This window comes from Drosophila biarmipes, chromosome 2L, assembly GCF_025231255.1.
Source record: "Drosophila biarmipes strain raj3 chromosome 2L, RU_DBia_V1.1, whole genome shotgun sequence".
Taxonomy (NCBI): Eukaryota; Metazoa; Arthropoda; class Insecta; order Diptera; family Drosophilidae; genus Drosophila; species Drosophila biarmipes.
In genome coordinates, this window is record NC_066612.1 from 3,491,605 (window position 1) to 3,512,339 (window position 20,735).

General features: G+C 46.1%; 4 protein-coding genes across 11 annotated transcripts; 3 read left to right on the top strand and 1 right to left on the bottom strand.

The window, feature by feature from the left end:
* Positions 1 to 35: 35 nt before the first annotated feature.
* LOC108029046 (thioredoxin reductase-like selenoprotein T homolog CG3887) lies at positions 36 to 1,302 on the bottom strand. The gene is made up of 2 exons (XM_017101109.3): positions 1,037 to 1,302; positions 36 to 962 (listed from the first exon to the last, which is right to left on the bottom strand). The coding sequence occupies exons 1-2, from the start codon at positions 1,180 to 1,182 to the stop codon at positions 512 to 514; spliced, it is 597 nt and encodes a 198-aa protein (XP_016956598.1). The 5' UTR covers positions 1,183 to 1,302; the 3' UTR covers positions 36 to 511.
* Positions 1,303 to 1,807: 505 nt separating this feature from the next.
* Positions 1,808 to 2,192, top strand: LOC108029048 (general transcription factor IIH subunit 5). Its single transcript, XM_017101111.3, has 2 exons — positions 1,808 to 1,954; positions 2,006 to 2,192. The coding sequence occupies exons 1-2, from the start codon at positions 1,920 to 1,922 to the stop codon at positions 2,190 to 2,192; spliced, it is 222 nt and encodes a 73-aa protein (XP_016956600.1). The 5' UTR covers positions 1,808 to 1,919.
* A 50-nt stretch (positions 2,193 to 2,242) lies between these two features.
* LOC108029047 (zinc finger HIT domain-containing protein 1) lies at positions 2,243 to 2,752 on the top strand. The gene has a single exon (XM_017101110.2). The coding sequence runs from the start codon at positions 2,243 to 2,245 to the stop codon at positions 2,696 to 2,698; it is 456 nt and encodes a 151-aa protein (XP_016956599.1). The 3' UTR covers positions 2,699 to 2,752.
* Positions 2,753 to 3,173: 421 nt separating this feature from the next.
* Positions 3,174 to 20,277, top strand: LOC108029045 (reticulon-1-A). Of its 8 annotated transcripts, XM_050885318.1 has the most exons (7): positions 6,592 to 6,733; positions 8,554 to 8,720; positions 9,108 to 9,143; positions 18,916 to 19,123; positions 19,187 to 19,395; positions 19,456 to 19,561; positions 19,624 to 20,277. In XM_050885318.1, exons 2-7 carry the CDS (start codon positions 8,645 to 8,647, stop codon positions 19,691 to 19,693), a joined length of 705 nt encoding a protein of 234 aa, XP_050741275.1. In that variant the 5' UTR covers positions 6,592 to 6,733; positions 8,554 to 8,644; the 3' UTR covers positions 19,694 to 20,277. The 8 variants fall into 8 exon arrangements, with proteins under 8 accessions (XP_016956589.1, XP_016956590.1, XP_050741275.1 ...); XM_017101100.3 differs by lacking the exons at positions 6,592 to 6,733; positions 8,554 to 8,720 and adding an exon at positions 3,174 to 4,672; XM_050885319.1 differs by lacking the exon at positions 9,108 to 9,143 and having other exon boundaries at positions 6,593 to 6,733.
* Positions 20,278 to 20,735: the final 458 nt, after the last annotated feature.

Sequence of the window (20,735 nt, forward strand, 5' to 3'; positions counted from 1 at the left end):
CCCTTCTGACCAAAGAAAGCAAGCTTGCGGTCCGGTTTCGGTTTTGAAACGTCGAGCGAATTTATCTTTATTACAATTTGAAAAAGGTTTCACATATCCGCATATAATTAGTTGCTCCCCCACTAACAAGTAATGATACACATACACAATCCCGTAAAGGCTATGGACAAGGTACATCTTTATGGAGGCAGGCTTCTACTAGAGTGTGTGTTTGCTTCTAATCTCGAGATGTACCCCGGCTTCTTTGTCCGATTTCTTCATCCTGTCACTGAGAACAGGGAACACATACAGATCACTAAGCATTTGAGTACGAGGAATACAAGGAAACAGGTGGTGGCGTACAGTAGGCTAAAGTTGGGGTGGAAACAGAGATACAGCTAAGTAGGTAATATCAGGACAAGAGCTTAAGTTTAAGATAGGTTCAGAGCCGGGAATGGGAATCCTTGCCCGCGGCTGTTTTGGTGTTATCCGGCTGCTGTTCCCGCCTCGCCTTCCGATCCCGCCGCTGCTATTATTTAACAAAGTCCGGGTTCTCCTGGACCTTTTCGGTGAACTGCAGATGATTGTCGATGATCTGGAAGAGCACCTCCGGCGAGGGAAAGCGGCCCGTTTGCAGTTTCGACCAGACGGGCACATCGTTGAGGGTGATCTCGAAGGCGCCCGACGAGATGAGCTGGCCCTCGAGCATGTTGCCCAGGAAGAAGATCATCATGCAGGCGTAGATCTTGTTCGCCTGCAGGTGGCTCCACCAGCTGGGCGTCTCCAGGCCGAGGAAGCCGAACGGACTGACCGCACTGACCACCGACACAATGATGATGATCTTGAGGGCGAATATTATCTTCGAGAGGTAATAGTTGAGACCCGGCGGATCGTAGTTGCCGCCGTTGACCTGGATCTGCGGATACTTGTCGCCCAGCAGGCCCACATAGTCCTCGAAGGCCTTGCGGTAGCCGCAGGAGTAGCTGTACCGCGGGAGAAGGTAGATTCGACGTCATTCCCTTATCAATTATGTTAATTGCCCCGCATATTTACTCACCAGTAAAGAAAAGTCATTGTCGGCGCTATGTTCTGGCCGAGTTTCGTGGCCGGTATCTCCTTCTCGCCCTCGGCGACCACCAGGGCGTAGGCGGCACACAGGCAGAGCACCAGCAGGGCCACATTCCTTCCGTTCAGAGCTTCCATCACGTTGTTTGGCCCGATTTTCCTAGCTCGAATTTGGAATTCAATATTTGCTCACACTTTTGCTACAGTGTGCGTCGGTGTGAATGGCAACACCCCTGCCCCTAAGCCCTGTCTACGTCTCGTTGTGAATGACACTGATAGGGCTGGCAAAACGCCAAGTTCTTTTGTGGATTCAGTACTTTAATTTTTCGGAATTTTTTTTAAATGATTTACAATTTTTGTACAAGGTGAGTTCCAAAGCCAATCCTTGCCATAAACTTGTTTCATCAATTTAAACGTTTTGGTAAAAGTTTTACCAATTTAAAAAAAAAAAATTTAATGTTGGCTCTTTGTTCGAAGCTCATTTTCGCACCGATGACAAAAACGCAATAACCTCACATCCAATAGATGAAATGTCAGGGTATTTTTACTGGACGTCGATAAACGTTACTTAAACGTCGAAAGATTCTAACGCACCAGTTGACATTTAGATGGAGCCACTAGAGGGCGCTAGATTAAAAAAGTCCTGTTTACTTTGGAACTCACCTTGTATATATTAATGTTATCAAGAAATCATAAAGAATTCAATGTGGTTGAAATATAAATACTCATCGATAGCTTGTGCATCACCGATATAATCGATACCAACACCTCCTCATTTCTCCCATCTCCTTGTCTGCGTTTCGCGGTGATTGTAGAAGTGCAGGTCTGAAATTTGCCAAGTTGTTTATTAATTTCGGCGAACAAATGCTTGCAACATGGTAAATGTTATGAAAGGCGTGCTGGTGGAGTGGTAAGTGGTGGCTTCTAACTTAGTGAGTTTCTAAAAAACTGCATCACACAGTGATCCTGCTATGAAACAATTCCTGCTGCACTTGGACGAAAAGCTGGCTCTGGGTCGCAAATTCATCATCCAGGATCTGGACGAGAACCATTTGTTCATCTCCACGGACATTGTGGAAGTGCTGCAAGCGCGAGTGGATGATTTGATGGATCGGATAAGCTTCCCGCTGCACGACAAGGACGCTTAAAGCAATCACCTCTTCAAAACCCCCCACAAAACCATAAACAATAGGCAGCCATGACGGGTCGCGAATCGAATCGCATCAAGGACGCCGAGAAGAAGCGTGTTCTGGATGCCACCGCACGGCAGAGGCGTGCCCGCAAGGCTCTGGAGGCCCTGGAGCAGGACAACTTCCACGACGACCCGCACGCCGACCTGGTCATGTCGAAGAAGCTGCCCAAATTCCAGGACAACCTGAAGACCGTCAAGGATAAGAAGGGCAAGCGCAAGGGCGCCGAGTACTTCCGGGCCAAGTACCGCAAGAACTTCCAGCAGCTCCTCGAGGAGGACAAGGACAAGCGGCCCAACTACGAGAGCGCCTCGGCCCCGCCTCCCCAGAAGCCCGTCCGGCACTTCTGCGCCGTCTGCGGCAACTTCTCGCTGTACTCGTGCACCGCCTGCGGAACGCGGTACTGCCGCGTCAGGTGCCTCCAGACGCACCAGGACACGCGATGCCTCAAGTGGACCGCCTGAACATGGTTGTAAATCAACGCCTTGAAGTAACCGAAATATATGAATTTTCTAGAAGCACTTATGTTTTATTTTAGGTTACAAATACTGTGTGCTTGTGCTTTATGTATTAACTATTCTCTGTTTCACCGCAACCATTTATTTTTAACTTTCAACTATAATTATTTAACTTAACAATATTGAAATTTGAATTTCTGTAAGGGCCATTGCGAGGTTGGTAAGATTATTCTGACCAGTAAACATTTAATAATTACAAGTTCTCAGTTTCTAAACCTTGTGCGGTAAATGTATCCTTAAATATTATTAATTTAATTTTGCTTAAAAAGTTTTTATCGATTACCGCATTTATCGATGTAAACAATGTTAAAGTTCGAAATCAGCTGACAGTGTGACCATCCGCCAAACGCTGAGAAATGCAGAAAATACCAACACCCTGGTCTGTCTTTTTCGCGCGTCTCAGGGGCGGTTTTCTCAGTTCCCCAGCGCAGGTCCAGTAACAATTTTCAAATCAAAACGACTGCATCGAAAACCAAACGTTCCCGAGCACAAAGCACTGCGAAAAGCGGCCTCTTCGCTAAAAGAATACAACCAGAAATAATTAAACCCAACCGGCGAAATCAGCTGTAGCCCTCCGCCCCCGAGTGTGTGTGTGGGTGCGTCGTGTGCGTGTGAGCGGGAGAGACGTCTCGTCAGTGTGTGTGTAATTCCAATCAGAAAGCCAGGATATCCAAAAAACATCTGTGTGAAAAATTCGAACTGAGCAAATCGCACTGGAAGTAGAGAAAATGGATCTAAACTTTGCCGAACTGAAAAAGGAGGCGGCCGCCACCAACGAGGACATCTTCCAGCGGGCACAGAAGGCCTACGAGGACTCGGGCCTGGGCGGCGATGCTGGCAACGTGAGCGGTGGCGCCCAGGACGACAATGCCCATACGGAGCACTACTTCGCCAACGAGCAGAAGAACCTGGACTTCGGCGACCCGCAGAAGTTCGTGCAGCGCCTGTCCGACGGCGCCAAGGAGGCGGCCCTGGACCTGGACGCCAAGATTGCCCAGAAAACGGACGACTTCGACGACTTTCTGCGCAGCGCTGGCAAGGAGGTGAAGCAGGGCATCAGTGGGCTGACCACCGACTTCATGAACGCCGAGCGGGGCTTCTCCGCGCCCCTGGCTCCCTTCTCAGAGACTGCTGCTCCGGCGGTGCCAGCTGCTCCTCCTGCTGTGGCAGCTCCAGCTCCTGTTGTTCCAGCTGCTGCTCCTTCTGTTCCAGCTCCTGCTGCTCCAGCCCCTTCTGTCCCTTCTGTCCCAGCTCCCGTGGAGGAGGACCTCCTGGGCAGCTTCAGTGACCAGCCATCGGCTCCACTTCAGGCCTTCCAGCCCACGGCACCGTCCAAGGCCAATTTCTATGATGACGAGGATGATGAGGAGGAGGACTTCCTGGGCAAGCCAATCAACGCCGCCCCAGCTGTCCCAGCCGCTGCACTGACCAAAGCCAACCAGGATTCGGACACCGAATCGCCGTCCGTCTCGTACACTCCATCGCCGGCCAAGAAACCCATTGTGGACGCCCTCAAGGACCAGGACAACGAGAAGTTCATCTCGTCGGAGGATCTGGTCAGTGACTTTAAGGAGGAGCCACGCTCAGCGCCAGCTCCCGCTCCCGCTGCCACTGCTCCTGCTCCTGCTGCAGTGGCGCCAGTTGCCCCAGTTGCCAAACCCCAGCCGGTTCCAGTGGCTGTCCCAGTGACAACCGCTCTGGTAACCGACCTGGATGACGACGAGGTGGTGTTCAAGCCCAGTGTCCAAGAGGCGCCCAAGGCCCCGGCACCTGCACCCGAGCCGAAACCGGAGCCGCCCAAGCCCAAGGAGGAGCCAGCGAAGCCAAAGGCGGTTCCGGTCCCCGTGGCCGTGGAATCGTCATCACCGCCGCAGCCCAAGATCGTGTCCGTCGAGGAGATCTTCTACAAATACGGACTGGGTAAGTTTCATGTTCACTTTCGAATCGTTATCATTGCGTTTCTAATTAATTTGTTGTGCCCCGTCGTCATTAGAGTATCGCATTGCACTGTCGTCACTCGAGTATTATTGTGATGTTTGTTTGTAGTGTCCTTGCGGCGCACCTTGCATCCCACGCCCTTTCCCCAGCCTGCCGCCCCCTGTTATGTTTTATTTGTGCGTTAGTCACTCGCCTCTCTCTTCTCTGCGGTTTTTTCCTCCAACCCAACTCTTCTCATGATGTCATCGGCTTTGGCGGGGTTCTCTTAATAAATACGTTTCGTATCGCAGGGCGGAGAAATTCGCATGGCTCTGGAGAAGATTCCGGAACTCTCTTGTGCCGACACCGCTTCTCCTTCCCTGGCCCAATTAATCATTCTCCGCCTGCTGGACAGCAGCCGTTGGGCCGGCGCTCTCATAGCTTCCATAGACTTTTCGCAAATCGATCGTCACCGCGTGATTCACACTCATTTGAATGCCGCGAACAGAAATATGGCCGGTGAACACAGGGCTCATTCGCTATGAGCAACGTCCAGCTGTTAGGTAAATTTGGTTATAAGAACCACGTCTTTTAAGAGGGGTTTCAGATTATATTTAACCTTATTGTTAACTTTTCTAATACATAGTTAAAGTAAATATAAATATATACAAAATATAGTCATTATACTTTAGAACCTCATGAAAAACCTAAGAAAATATAAATCCATAAGTTAGGAAACTTGACTAGAATCTTGACTGATAAAAGGTTTTAGTAAATAGTATTTTTAAAATTATTAGAACGTATTTTTGAGATCTAGAAATATTAAAAACAATAACTTAACCACTAATACGGCTTAGTAAATTCTCATCAAGAACAAAAATAACTTAAAATGTGGCCTGTCTTATATAAATGGGTTGTGTATTATCCTCTTAAATGTCTGATAGGTGGGGAAATAAAGTACAGAATGAGTTATCAAGGAAAAGGAAATTCATAGGTAAATGTCAGCCTTTATTCCAAATATTTTACCATATCATTCAAGAACGAAAAGAACTTAAATTGTGAGTTATATACAATCCGCTCAAGTGTTTGATGACCTTTATGCCAACTGTTTTTTACCAAAGCAAACAAAGGCAATTAAACGGGTGGGGGCCAAATCTTAGAGCACGTTACCCAATGAGTTGCCAAGAAAGAGGAAATAAGTAGACCTGGGAGGAGCAGGCAGAGGCAGTAAGAAGGTAAAGTGCATAACTAATCCGGGCCGGGCAACTCATCACCACGTTCTCGAGGCTGGTTTCACCACTGCCGAGATACTTTGCCGGCGTGAATCAGCTGCTCCGCACTGCAACCCCTCCCCGTTCCGAAAGCTCTCCCTTATATGGGGCATATAATGTACGGGCACTTTTCGTGCCCACTGCCTCTATTGACGCACACATGTCCGTTCATATTTCGCATTATTTCATTACGATTCTCTTTCTGTTTTACTTTTTGTTACTTTTCGCTTCCATTAAAGCAATTTGCGGCAGAGTAATTTATTGTTGCGTAGTAGGGTCTGCTGCTGTTTGGCCAGCTCACGTTTTTTACCATTTTCCGGCGGCAGTCAGTGGTATTTACCTTTCGACAGCCCCTCGGGGGGCTAATTTTCGCCGCTGGGGGATGGCCCCTCGCCAGGCGGAAAAGCACTTTCCAATTAGTGATTTTCATCGACGCCTTTGTGCGATTATGCGGCTATTTTTACACTTCTACCAGCTGAGTTCTTTTGTCTTCGCTGCGCTTTTGTCCCCCGATTTGCCATTGATTTCGATGCGATCCGCTTTGGGTTTTTCCATTGCATCTCCTCCCGCTTTAGCATCCACCTTATCGCGCCCCCATTATCGCCCTCCGGCGCACTCTGCTTCTGCCCAACTGCAGTTCGCTGACAGCGCCCGATATCAACCAGTCGCGTTTTAACCTTACACACTCGTGTATTTCGACCAAAATAATAACCTCCAGACCGAGGAAAACATTAGTTTTATTTTTTACTGTGCTGTGCGGTGGCGAAGAGGAGAAGGAGAGAATTGGCACCGAGTAAACAACCTTTTCCTGAGATTATTTTCGGTCAATTGCATCTCCCACGCCGCGCAGATCGATTAGGTGGGGGAAATCGCCTTGGGCCTCTGAACAGGCGAACACATGGCACTGAGTGGGAAACCCGGCGAGTGGCTCTATATAAAGAAAGTTTTATTGCGTGAGGGTCAAGCTAACCCCAAAACAATGTGTTAAACTTTTATAATGAGGAATATTTTTGGATATTTGATTTTTTATTACCCTGAGAAAAAATATAGCGTATATCTCACCCGTATATTATTTTTTTTTAACATATTTAAGGTTCTTGTGATTCTTTTAATTTTCTTTACTTCTATCTTCTTGAACTCGCATTAAAAACAGCCTAAAAGTATGCTCCTTTTATTATTGTCTTTTCTAAAAACCTTTTTATAAAATGTTCTTATTTTAGTTGTATCATTTTTCAATATTAACTAGAGCACTTAAATAGGTCAACTTTATCCCTACCCCAAATAATATTTCACAAGCTCTTCGTTATGATTTTCCATTTGAAACCCAAGCGGAAAACATGCCTTAAGAAAATCCTCCCGCTAAAAATCGATTTCATCTGTGCGAAAATGTGCTAACCCGAAGTTTTGGCATCGCACATGGTGGAATGCCTCAGGAATTTGTGTCATAACTTGGTCGATGGCCAAAAGCATCCGTTTCGCAAAGTGGATCAATGACTTTAAAGACAAAGAACCGGGCAGAAAAATGGGAAATAGGTCCGAGTGTCAGTTGATTGATTTCCCATCTAATTTTCACGCCGCACGCAATTGCTGGGCGGGGTCAAGGGGCATGGGGATGGATGGCGGAGTGGCCGGATGGCATTACCAATAGCAACAGCATCTGCAGCTCGGTTGCACCCACCGCACCCAAAAGTTGCCATCGCCTGGTAATTTCCGGCCCCCTCAGTGGACGGAATATAAAAGCAAGACTCCTGCAGGGGCAACGCATGCGCCTGGTGGGGAAAATCGGAAAAACTCTCCACTCGCGGAAAAACTCTCCGGTCTCCAGGCGGGTCAGCTGCAAACGGTGAAATCGATGGCCCCGAGCCGGAGAGCTTTTCCCAAACTTGGCGGCAAGCGCCGAGGCAGCCGAGTTCAGGGCTAAGCGCGGTTGCTCAACTTGGCGAGACGTGCGGTTGCCCTCTCATCGATTTCGCCTTCATCGCGTTCAGCCCTGCGGTGCACTCACAGTGAAGCATCGCTAGGAGGAACACTCGAACTGGGATTCCACACTTCTATAGAAGATGATGTTTCATAATACATCATAATACATCCTCAAAAACATTATTTTTTAGAAACCAGTTAAATTTCAAACAAACATATATTTCCAAAGGTTGTTACCCTTTTCATTGCATACTTTTAGGTGAAGTACCATTTGTACTGCATGCTTTCAGGCGCATTCATTAAAGATTTGAAATCTCCAGTATGAAATAATCGGTTTCAAGGACACTCTGTCACTTGAGTTAGGGGAGCTCCACTGTAGGCGTGAATGGGCACAGTAGGGGGCATCTCCCATTAGCCTCTTCTGCAGTTGCTGAATCTCTTTCTCTCTCGGCGCCGCCGCTCTGGGCTTGGGTTGTCCTTTTCCGGGGGGCAGCGACTCTGCCCGGCCTGCCTTTCGGGCCGGAGCTTTTCCCGACACGTTTCAGTCTCTATACGCGTCGTGAGGCCGCCACACGGAAGTGGAAAATTCTTGTAGCGAAATACCTTAACGCCGCTTTGCCCGTTCTCTCCGCTCTCTCTGCTGCGCCGTGCTTTTGTCAACGAAAACAATCGAACAAACGGAAAACCGAAAAGTTACTATCCAGAGGAAAGGATAACTCGTAGTGCTAACCAAAAGTGTGCTAAATAGGAAGCAAGCCTCAATCGAAACCCGAACAATCGAACAATGTCTGCATTGGGCGAAACCGGTCAGAACGGCGTGTGCAAGCATCGCCCCCTGATTTGCTCCATCCTGGATCCCAGTAAGTGGCACTCACGCTTGAAAATACCCAGAAAAAGAACCCCGCAACGAAACTCACCCCGAAATCGGGAAATAAGATGGAAAACAACAAAACTAACCTCTGACAATGATGGGCTGGGTGGTAGTTGTACACTTAAGGATTGTATAATTGTCTATGTAGCATGTAGTGTAGTGTGCATGTTGTACAAGTGGTTTTTAGGGGATTCCTGCTTTTAAAAGTGCCCTAAACCGCTTTGCTCTGAACCTGCTTGCGACGCTCTTACTTTTCGACTAACCGCCTCTGCACGCCCATCTTCCTTCCATTCTTCCCTTCCTGTGTCCATTATCTCTTCGCACCTCGACTAACCGCTAACTAACGAAAATCAATATATCAATCGCCTATTTACAGATGCCTGGTTCAAGCCCGAACGTTTGCACCCGCAAGGTAAGTCCAGTGCTGCCGAAACTGTGCCCGCGGTGCGCTGCTTGACCGCGGTGTGCCATTAGGCCTTTAAACAGCAACTGTACAAGTGGCACCGAACGATTGTCAATACGCGTTATGGCGATGGCGGTGATGTCATCGCGCCACCCCCGCTGTCCTTTTTGTTTTGGTTGAGAGCCTGCGAGCACAAGCTTTGTGTTGCTGTTGCTGTTGTCGTTGTCCATTCTGCAAGCAGTGCCCCAGAAAGTATGCCACATTATTCCGCATATCCTTTCGAGGGCTCGTTCTGCATTGTCTCTGTGTGCGCTTATCTGCCCGACTTTTTAGGGCAGTGTTATACATGTCGGGGGGAGTTTGATAAGTATGTTGTATTGAGATGATTCAAAACTCTTTCGTTTGCTTATTTAAAGAAGGGAGAACCATTGATTTGATTTTTTTTAGTTTAATGAATTATTCCAAGATTTTTCCAATTCCCTTAATCTATAAGTAACTGTAATGTAGTAGCTTCCACCTATTGGAGACTTTTGCGCACTTCTTGTTTCTATTGAGCATATTTGAGGCTAGAACTCGAGCACTGCTTTCTCCTGGGGGTGCCTTAAAAATAATTTGCATTTTTACAATGCTCGCGGGCTGGCTGCCACGCCCCCTTGCTACCCCTCTTAAGTTTAGTGGCACGTCCAGTCGCTATGCAATTAGCCGCCGTTTTCATATAGTTCAGTTACCCGCCAGGCATACGATTCGCACTGAAGCGGCGAGCGGTGACCGTAATCGGATCGCATGCTAAGCCAACCAAACTTTAGCCGCCAAACGCCACCAGTACAGTATTACCTAGCTAACTGCCACTTGAACAACAAAATAATTAGGTCTAAACAGGTGATTTGAAACTGTCACATAAATATATTCAAAACCAAAGATATTATATTTTCAAAAATAAATGTTGACTTTAAAGAACTTTTATTTACCATATTTACTTTAGATCATTTAATGTTAGACAAGAAAATATAAAAAAATGTTAAAATCTATTTATAAATTTGAATATTTTAGTTTTGGGAGGCTCCACTGTTTATGTATACTCACGAAAAGCGTTTTACAACTGCAAATTGCAAACTGATACGGGCGTCTGCCATTTCCCCCGTTTTCCCCGTTTTCCCGGGAAGAGGGGCCAAAGGCCTCGCATGCAATCTGAGCTCAGTCTAAGCGACGCTCCGTGCACTTTCCATAGGTGCTCGTATGTCTGTACGAACCTGTGTGGGTATACCCACTTAGTACCCCGTATTTAATCAGCTTCTGACTGTAAAAATTGTTTGCTTTTGCTATGACTAACTCGCATTAAATTTAGCCTCCGCTTAAGGTTTGCATTTATTGCTAAGGCACTCGCTAATCATGCACTTATTTAGTTATACTAAACGTCGGACTTTGGCTTCGAAATCGCTTTTTGTTTCACTGCGATGCCTAGAATTACTGATCACAATCCATAAAATCGTATAATTGTATATTGTGGGGGACTGTACTATCTGTTTTATAACTAAATGTCATAAAATATTTATAGCTTGAGTCTATAAGGTTCAATATCTATGACCATTCAATAACCATATTTAACAACCCAAAGACGAAACATTTTTAATGGATATGTACCCCTGGAATTAGATTTTGTTAATTCCGCTTGTAAACCTAAAAGTACCAACTCCAAAAATCAATTTTTCACTGCTCTGCCACTCCCAAGTTGGCGAAAATATGCTTTCCCCGCCTTCCTTCCCACAGTATTCTCCTCCGTTGGCCAAAATACAATACCTGTGGCTCTGATGGCTTTCTCCGGGCTTCCACTGAGTGCGGCGCCCAATTCGGACGTGGCCAAGAGCCCGAGTGCTGCTCGCCGTGGACTGCCCACTGCGGCACTCGAGTACCTGGGCCATCGAGTCAGTCAGTCGGGAAGCCAGCCCACATTAGCATTCTCCTGCCGCCGCACCGGGCCCCAGTGAAAAGCCAACCAAGCGGCGTTCGTACGGTGAATGTAAAACTGTTAATTAGAGATTTATGAGTTCGCAGCCAGTCTAGCGTTGAGAACGATGATTAATCACCCATTGTGCCAGTTTGGATTTCTACTCAATACTTAACGTTTAAATGCTCATAATAGCCTGTATATTTGGAGCTAATATCAGAATGGAATCACTTCAATGTTTAGCAGTGACCACATTGATATTATATTTAAAGATAAACTATCTAAATCCACAGTCTTTGGGTCTTCCTAGCGGTCAGAAGAGAAGCCCTACGTGCTCTGCTCCACAAGCTGTCTATATATACGTTTCTATATCTCCAGCCGGAATCGATTAGATCATCGACGGCATTTTTCTGGTCTCTGCTAGTTCTGCGCCAAAGAAAATATTATTCATTCATATATGCGAAAAATTTGCATTCAAGTGCAAAAAGCTGAAATAGAAAGACGCACAGAACAGCAATGATAAGCCGGTAGAAATGAGTTAATTCCCTGGCTAGCGATAACTTGCCGGCAATGGGAGTCCAAGATAAGGCAGTTGGCAAGTCATGAGAACCCAGAGCCTTAGTTTTTATCTACGTTTGACGTCAGAACGCCAAAAATAAAATAGATTAGAAATTGGGTTTTTAAATTTCGAGCGCTTTCCATTGAAGCAGTTAACTGCTTTGCGGGTTTGGCCAAGCAGTGGCGATTCTCTAGCCCCCAAGGTGAGAAACCGTTAACCTTGAATCTGCCGCGTGAGAGCGAACTTGAGAGCCGCCTCGAGAGGAGAAAGAGCCCCCGCAATTGTCATTGTTTATGAGCTCTCCAAACGAAAGGCTTCTCCATCCCATTCATTACTGCTCTCGCCATCTCTCGTTCTGACCCTCTGTCCCCAGCTGCTGTCTGCCCGGCCGGCGTTGGCTCTGAAATTCGCAGTTGCCTGCTAATTTTAGCCTTTTAGCTAAGTATCTCAGCCATGCGCTGACATTGTTGTTGCGGCTGGCACTATCTTCTGGTTGCTGTTGTTGTCGCGCGGTCTTAACATTTAAAGATTCGGTCGTACACAGGCTGCACTGGGCGGTCAAGCAGTTGATCTAAGGAGCGACAACATACTACAACAGTGGAGACTCGAAATGCTAAAACCATTTCGAAAAATTAATTAAAAGAAAATGATGGTTTTCTTTTCATAGACTAGATTCTCTTTATGATTTGTAAAAACTGTTTGATCTTCTTAGTCGTTATGTATCTCTAAAATTTCCATTTTATTGTGTAAACCTGTATAAAACATTTTATCACCTTTGGGCTCTGAATAAGTCTCTTAAATCTGCTTCGCAGTTTAGACCTCTTTGCTGTACCCTTAAAACCCAAACCAGTTTGCTCAGGACCTTAGGTGCCCTTTTTCGTGTACCTGATCGGTTGTACCGTTTCGGATCAGCTTCCTTGCTTGCTCTCACTTTTCACGCCTGGACCCTCGCTCTCTGCGACTCTTTTACCTGTTCCCGCTCCGCTGCGTGCAAAGACGTGTTCGGGAGAAGAGCATTGGGGTACCTACTTTTTTTTGCATTTTCCCACATGTGTGTTTGTTGGCAGGCGACAACTACATTAACGGCTACAAATGCGTGCTGCTTGAACATTGAACCACCCCCTCTCTTTACGGGCAGACTCTCTTTCTCCGAATGATTCTCTCGGGGTATTCTATAGGAAATTGGCCATGAGAGGTGGAGGGGCCCTTTCGTTTTCCCTTTTTTGCGAACAGCAAGGGTCCTGACAATAGTGACCCCCAAATTTGGGAATAAATTTCCAAGATAAAGTGTTTCCTTGATCAACTAGCATGCCTAAGAGAGGTATATATACGTTGCATACCTAAAGGCGTTTGTTTTAGTTCATATCTATAGTCCATATATCGTACTCGAAGGTCCTTACTGTTTTACTGTTTACCAATAACAATTTGTTTTCTAATAAATATGTGGGGCAGGAATTTTAATCTCAAGCTAAACAGAAATTCCACCAAAAGTTGGATTAAAAAGAGTTACCAAAAGTATAAGAAATTTGCAGAATTTTCATGACCAATATCTTAGGACTAAAAAACAAATACCAAGATTGGAAAAAAATAAATTTTAAATAATAAAATATACATTTTATGTGTTAAGATTATACAAACAGCAAGAATTTTGCAGAATATTGATGATCATCAATTTTTGTAAAACCAATTTTGTAAAACAATTTTTTTAAATCGCATGTAATGAAACGAAGGCCTATTTCGTTGTCCGCCACTGTGTTCCTGAGTTGGGTACCTGCGTGTGTACGAGTGTTTCAGAACGCGTGTGTGTTTGTATAGTGTGTGCGAGTGTGCTCGCTTCGCCCTGCGACGAGCTGAGCGCATCTGAAATTAATTGTAGTTTAGTTGGTGTACGGACTTTGACAACGTCACATTGCCCCAGAGACGGGATCGAGATCGAGATCGAGAAACGAGAACGCGACCACGAAAACGAGATTGGTAAAGGTTCCTTCCCTTCCCTCCGCACCTGGCGTGTCCGTGTGGTGCTAAGTGGCACTCGCTGCAGTGCCTCCGCCTCCTCCTCGCGGGCGCCACAGATACGGGTTGAGTCAGCTGTTGAACCGCGCGGATGACCTGCTCTTGCAGCTGACAGAAAACACGGATCCGCGACTCTGTCATTGTCGTCGCGGCATTCCGATTCCCCCGACCCCAGAAATCGCGGAATTTCTCGTGTTTTTCTGTGCGGATACTTTTCTAATTATATAACTTGGATAGGTGCCCTAGCGCTGGCGGTGTGTGTAAATGTGGATACAGTGGTCGCTAGAAAGTGAGAAATTCCAGGCGATATGATATTCTATAAACATTCCATAAGCAAAATCTCAAAAATCATTGCCTACTTTTAGGAGTTTTCAAAAGAGATTTGAAATCACCTGAGAGATTTGTAGTAAAGTGAAGTAATTTCCCCTAGCCAGCGATCCCTGTACCATACTCAATATCAAGACGTGCACCTAGCCCTGCGGCTATCGTTCTAAAGCCAATAAACCAGCAGTGAATGAAATAATTTAATAATTTTAATCCTATCCCATTATCTGGCCCGTCGGCTGGCACTTTCCATATCAGTGCCGCCAGCCGCCCCGAGTGCGAGGAACTCGGTCGTGTTCTATTCTATATCTTGTCGTCTAGGTCGGCTGCCGTCGGGCTGGCTCGCGATCGCTCAGTTCTACGCCAGCGGTTAGTGTTAATGCCCGCGGTTGCATTACTCGCATTTCCTCGATCCGTGAACCGCGAACCGCGAACAGCAGCCGAAAGAACTTTCGCCAACTTTCCTCTTGGTCCTCTCTTGCAGCGAAAGCTTTAGAGATAGCATAGAACCGCGCGCACTTAGTCAGCCCAAACACACGCCCCACGATGGCTGCTGGTCTGGAGACACTGCAGGGCCTGCTGCAGGCGCTGGGCGAGCTGAAAGACCTGCCCCTGAACCGCGAGTCGCGTAAGTAGAATCAGGTGGTACTTATGGGCAATTCGGGGAGTACGAACTATGAGGGCCGACCGCATGGCCAGCTGAAAGCAAGAATTTCCCTTGGGGAAATTTCTTTTATTTCCCCGCGCTCTTTCTGCCACTCTCTTCGTCTCACTCTCTGCGAGTTCCTTCTAATTGCAGCTGTAATTTATTTATAAATATTCTTTTTGGTGTTGAGAACTAGAGGAAAAGTGGAAAAAGTTGTAGGGCCTGGCAGGCCGATAAGTCTCCTTCTTGAGTACATTGATTAGATAGGGATAACCCATTCTTGCCGCTTCATTTCAGATACTCGCTATAAAAAGCTTTGTCACCAAATAAAAAACGCGAGTTGTGATTGATTTTGTTGCCTTTAAACTATTTCTAATCTGGAAGGGGTACCAATTTCGCACTCCTATCGGCACTTCCCCCTGGAAATTCTTGCTGATAAGCCAGAGTCTCGAGTGATTTGTCACTCGTGGAACTTTCTTGGCGTCTCAATGGGGTGTGGGTGCGTGAGTGGATTTTTGCCCGAGTCACGGTGAAACTATATGTGATGACAGGAATTCTCGAAAACGAAATGTAGCAGATATTTATACTAAAAACCGAGATGCCACGAATGTTGTGCGGGAATGTTTTATTCTTTTCTCTCTTTTCTGGCAGCATTGCATTTAATTGTTTAATAACACGGTGGCCTTATGCAATTCAGGGTTCTGCATTTCTGACAATGTCAGGTGCACACAATTATTTGCTGCTCGGCGAACATTTGGGAATTATGTCAGCGGCGAACATCGCCATGATATCACTTGAAGCGGAGCTTACTCATTCGAACGCGCCAAAAAGGAAAAGCAACGCAAAAGCGTGACAGGGGATTGGGGTTGGATTGGAGTGTTTGCCGATGATGTCACGCTATAAACGCTTTCTCGCATTTCGCCAAAACGCAGTTTTCCGGCTTATTGCGTTTTCAACTAAGCGGGGCCTGGAAAATGGCAGTGACTGTCAAACTGCCGCAAGCAGTCCCTTGAACCTAGCCTGGACAAGCAGTGCCAATCTCCAGCGGTTCGAGTGCAGATTTAATTTATTGATTTAAGCAGCAGCAAAACCCTTGGTGTCTGCTAGCACCTCCCGCATTTCGCCATTGTTGGTCACGCTTCGGGTCCATGATTCAACCGCAAAACCCCACCCACTACGTCACCAATCTCCAATCTTCGGCTCTGAGGGCCGAGTCGCGAATCCAGGTTCGTGGTTGGGGCTGACACGTTTGCTGACATCTGTACGTAGTGTCCAACGCCCCCTCCCCACTGTGCCGCATTTGTTGTTGTTATTGCGCGTTATCTTTTACTTTCAATGCGGATCGTCGACGCGACGCACTGCTCTCTCCACTCTCCAATGGAGCTCTCCCGCCGCACAGTGGGCTGTGTTGGTGAGATAAGCAATGACTACTTAAGGTAGGAATTTTTCAAGTTTTTAATTGCTTACAATGTAAGTATAGTCGGATAACCCCAAAGAAGTTATTGCAATAGATTACTTTTATAAAGGAATCATACGGTTTTATTTGATTAACTGTATTTCTTAACTATAAATCTATTTACTTATTAAAATAAATTCTGGTTCTTATTTTTTCAACAATTTCCTATACATTTAGGGTTCTGGCTTGTAAACGGGAAGTGGCTCACATCAATGGTGGTGATTAGATTCATTAAAACAAGGCTTTGATGATTAATTGATTCGATTGATAGCTCGCCCACTGTGCACTGCTTGGCGTGGCTCCCACTGCTTTTCAATCCATAAAACTTGTTTGCCGCCACTCTCGCGCCCTCTTCCTTCTCCTTCGCACCCGCCAGCACCCCCATTCCGCCACTCGCCGTCCCGCTCGCTCTCCCCCAGCAAGCAGTCGTTCCATCGAGTTCCCCATATGCGAGGGCAAATTGGAGGCTTGTTGGTTTAATTTGTGCTCAAACTTCTTCCAGTTCTTTTGCTGCGCTCGAGTCAGACGGTCGGCCGAATCGTCGTGCGTGCTTGTGTAGCCACCAGCCAACTGACTAACTTTAGAGCAGTAATTAAGCCCAGACACGCGAAACCACCACCCGCCTTGCATACATTTTGGCGCCAAGCTAACGGCATTAAATCGAATATAAAACACACACTTCAAAAATGGCAGGCGGCAGCAAGCGCTACTCACGCAACAATTCCAACGGCAACTTCCAGCCGCTTCCCGAGCGCGGACCAGGTAATACCCAGTGCTATAGGTGCCCTCCAGGAGGGAGCAGAACTCAGGGGCCTTATCACCTGGTCCACGTTGTCCACTTTGGGGTCTTGGACCCGCGAACAGAGCTGACGGGCTTCTTATCTTCGCGGGGTCGTGGAATAAGATTTATTTATGGAGCATACGGCGAGCGGCAGTGATTGCTGCCAACGTCAGCAGCAGAATATCATCAACGTGGCCGAAATATCTAGCCGAAATTCGTGTGGCCAAAAAGAAACCCCAGCGTGTCCAGTCTTACCATCCAATTTTTTCGCTCCACCTTTCTGGAGCGTGCTAGTTTCGGGTGTATATTCATTTTCTGCCACGTTGTGGTGAGCTGTGGGCCCTGGCAACCAGCAAAAACAACGATTTCGCTCATCATCATAATTCCCGCTTGCATTGGCAGTTTCAAATTTGATTGGACAAGTGTAGACCTAGCAGGTACCAAGGGTGTTATCAGCCCCAGTCGGTCTTATCTGTTTCTGATTTTCTTTCTGCAACGATTTGCCACTACTACGCCTTCGTATTCCTCTGTCCCGGTGGCGATGCACTTCACTTTCGACCAAAACGGGTTTCAAGGCGAACCAAACCAAACCAGTTCCTCCTCCTCCTCCGCCGAATCTCTTGGGCGGGATTCGAGCTGCAATTGTGACGAGCTCTTCGATTCAATTGATACCGCGGAAACTTTCTCCCGCGAGAGAGTTTTTAACCCAGTTTAGGGTGCCAGACGCCGCCATCCCATCTCCATTGTCTCCTTTCTAATTTATTTCCCCATATTTACATAATACCCCTTCGGATCGTGCCTGGCCTGGCAACTTGGGACAAATGTGAATCCGTGTACCATTCCAAAACTAGTTTACCCAGCGGGCTTTGCTCTAATCTATCTCTTGTTTGTTTAGGTGTCTTCTGGAGAGTGGTACCGATGGCATTGTTGACTATATGCTAGTCTTATGACTAATTTATGTAACAATTCAAAGTTAATTTACGCATTTTAGATCTGAAAATCTTTAAGCAACAACCTACCCTTTAATAGGATAACTATTTATAGCCCTGGTTTATATAGCCCAATCCCGAGGTACCATAAAATAATTACCCCTTATCAGTATGGCCCATATATCATTCCTCAACAGCAGCACCTTACTGAACTTGTCCTAACAGTTTCCCACCTGAGAACACCTATAAATCAGTTCGCATTAATGACCCCTCAATTAGCCAGCAAATCCAATGGACTCAAGCCCCGAGATTTATTTATAGAACTACTGTTTGGTTTAGTATCTTAATTGGGTTAACCCAGCCGGCGAGGGGCAGTGACTTCTTATCGTTCGAGTCCACTGAAAGCGAGTGAGAAGCCGAGGAGATTGGCCGGATAGGCCGGAGGTGTTTACGTCACCGGCCGAATCCAAGAGATACATTCCGGCACGAGCTGGACAATCGATTGCCAACATTTCCATTTCCGTTCGCCCCTCGAGCACACTTCTCTTCCCATTCAGCATGCACGAAGAGTACTGGCTCTCTTTGGTTTTCCGGCTGGGTCCGGAAAATCTGAACTCTTCCTCTAGCCGTGTTCTCATATGTGCTGCCTGCCCCCGGCCAGCAGACGCTAAATAATATTTCTCTAGTGTCTAGAACTTGGCAACGAAAGGCGTACGTAGCACGGCGAGCGATCCGCAGGAAAAACCCGAAATGTCGAGCGAATTGTGTGAGTGGTGAATGGGGAGGAAAACCCACGAGGAGGGGGTGCTAGGGCCTTCAATAAAATGCAAAGATTAGCTGCATGCTGCTCTGAACAAATGCCTGTGGTAATTGCCAGCCCAGCAGATGCGCCCGCGCTGCTCGAGTCCATTTCATCTATTTATCTCATAGGTTGCATAAGTGCCGCCATCCCAAAAAGATGTATATGTAAGTGCGTGCCAGCGACTTGGCGTGTGTATATTTTCGTATTTTCAGTCCGCTCTATCGCATCTCTTTTCGCAGTTTATGAGGGGTATAAATGGGGAACGAAAGATATAACTTGATGCCTGAAAATCGGGTACTAAATGAACCATTTGCTCTTCGTTCCAGTGGAATCCCTGATCTACTGGCGCGATGTGAAGAAGTCCGGCATTGTCTTCGGCGCCGGCCTGATCACACTGGTGGCCATCTCCAGCTTCTCGGTGATCAGTGTGTTCGCCTACTTGTCGCTGCTGGCCCTCTTCGGCACCGTGGCCTTCAGAATCTACAAATCGGTCACACAGGCCGTGCAAAAGACAAACGAGGGACACCCCTTCAAGTGAGCTGATAACTAATTAGAGATCTTAAAAGCCATTTAACTAATAAACCTGTTTTAAATCAGGGAATACCTGGAGCTGGACCTGACGCTGTCGCAGGACAAGGTGCAGAACATTGCCGGCGTGGCTGTGGCACATATCAACGGCTTCGTCTCGGAGCTGAGGCGCCTGTTCCTGGTTGAGGACATCATCGATTCGATCAAGTTCGGCGTCATCCTGTGGGTCTTCACCTACGTGGGTGCCTGGTTCAACGGCATGACTCTGGTCATCCTGGGTGAGTGGAAGATAACCTAATCCCCGCGGACCCATAACTCATATCTCTCTGCTTGTCTAGCCTTCGTCTCGCTGTTTACCTTGCCCAAGGTCTACGAGAACAACAAGCAATCGATCGACACCTACTTGGACCTGGTGCGCAGCAAATTGACAGAGATCACCGACAAGTAAGCCCAGCTCTCCCTCTAAAATCCTCAAGGATGTCGTACTAATCCCACTTTTCCTTCAGGATCCGAGTGGCCATCCCCATTGGCAACAAGAAGCCCGTGGCCGCTGCCGAGTCTGACAAGGACAAGTAAAGAACCCGCACTAGCTACAGAAACAACCACAACCACAACAAAAACATGTTTATTTATTTACTAAGCATTATTTTGAATGGTTCAATATTCATCCAGGCATTAAATAAATAACAAATCTAGCAATGTTTACATATTAATTGTATAATTGCAATCTACATCAATCGATAATTGTAAATCAAATTTAAAGAAACCCAAAACAAACAAAGAGAACTTATCAACCAACAACTCGTAGCAGTTTCCAACATTGTCCAAGTGTCTTTAAGTTTTTAACGAACGAAGCAACAAACAAACAAACAAAAACATCAAAGTGAGGGAGATTAAGAAGTAAACGATTATCTAGACGCAGCAATGCAATTACAAGTTTTTATGAGTTTTCCAGCTATTTTCGATTCAAATCAATATCATCATTTCGATTACGCAACTTTCTTAGATTTCGTGTAAACCTTTTTAAATTAATTCTTTGCTTTAGTTTTAGTTTTACTATTTTGTTGATTTTTTGTATAAAACAACAAGAAGAACTAAGATTACTCTAAAAACAAACAAGAAAAAATCAAATAAAAAATGAAGTAAAAATCCACAACTAACGATTTTTGTGTTTTCTAGCATTTTTAATAAAGAACAACAAATATATATATACTATAAGTAAGCTGATCCGTAAGTCATTAAGCACGCGCCTGTTGCCGGAGGAGAATGCAAAACATTAATCGTAGATCATAACGAAAGAAAACGAGAATTTCGAGCAGCTTTACCGCTTCATTTACACACATAAATGGCCTTGTTTCACATTGTACAATTAATTTGTAAGCATTTTACATGAAATTAAATCAAATATTTAACGCAAATTTGTTTGAGGCGAGTGTCATCACAATTGTAGCCTAAATGTTCATTACTATTAACACTTTGTTGCTTGATTGTTGAGAAACTTTGCGTTTGAATTGCCTATTTCGATGGAGTCCCCACTCTCAAGACGTACTAACATACACATGTGCATGTGCAGTGTATCCCAACTGCATTTTAGGCGTTCTTCTAAACCAGACTATAT

Bases quoted from the DNA above. Each gene is read 5' to 3' on its own strand.
- LOC108029046 (XM_017101109.3), bottom strand. From the start codon at position 1,182: ATGGAAGCTCTGAACGGAAGGAATGTGGCCCTGCTGGTGCTCTGCCTG. The intron at 963-1,036 runs GTGAGTAAATAT...CCCGCGGTACAG, and splicing joins ACAATGACTTTTCTTTACTG to CTACTCCTGCGGCTACCGCA.
- LOC108029045 (XM_017101100.3), top strand. From the start codon at position 3,481: ATGGATCTAAACTTTGCCGAACTGAAAAAGGAGGCGGCCGCCACCAAC. The intron at 4,673-9,107 runs GTAAGTTTCATG...GCCTATTTACAG, and splicing joins CTTCTACAAATACGGACTGG to ATGCCTGGTTCAAGCCCGAA. The intron at 19,396-19,455 runs GTGAGTGGAAGA...CTGCTTGTCTAG, and splicing joins CATGACTCTGGTCATCCTGG to CCTTCGTCTCGCTGTTTACC.
- LOC108029047 (XM_017101110.2), top strand. From the start codon at position 2,243: ATGACGGGTCGCGAATCGAATCGCATCAAGGACGCCGAGAAGAAGCGT.
- LOC108029048 (XM_017101111.3), top strand. From the start codon at position 1,920: ATGGTAAATGTTATGAAAGGCGTGCTGGTGGAGTG. The intron at 1,955-2,005 runs GTAAGTGGTGGC...TGCATCACACAG, and splicing joins AAAGGCGTGCTGGTGGAGTG to TGATCCTGCTATGAAACAAT.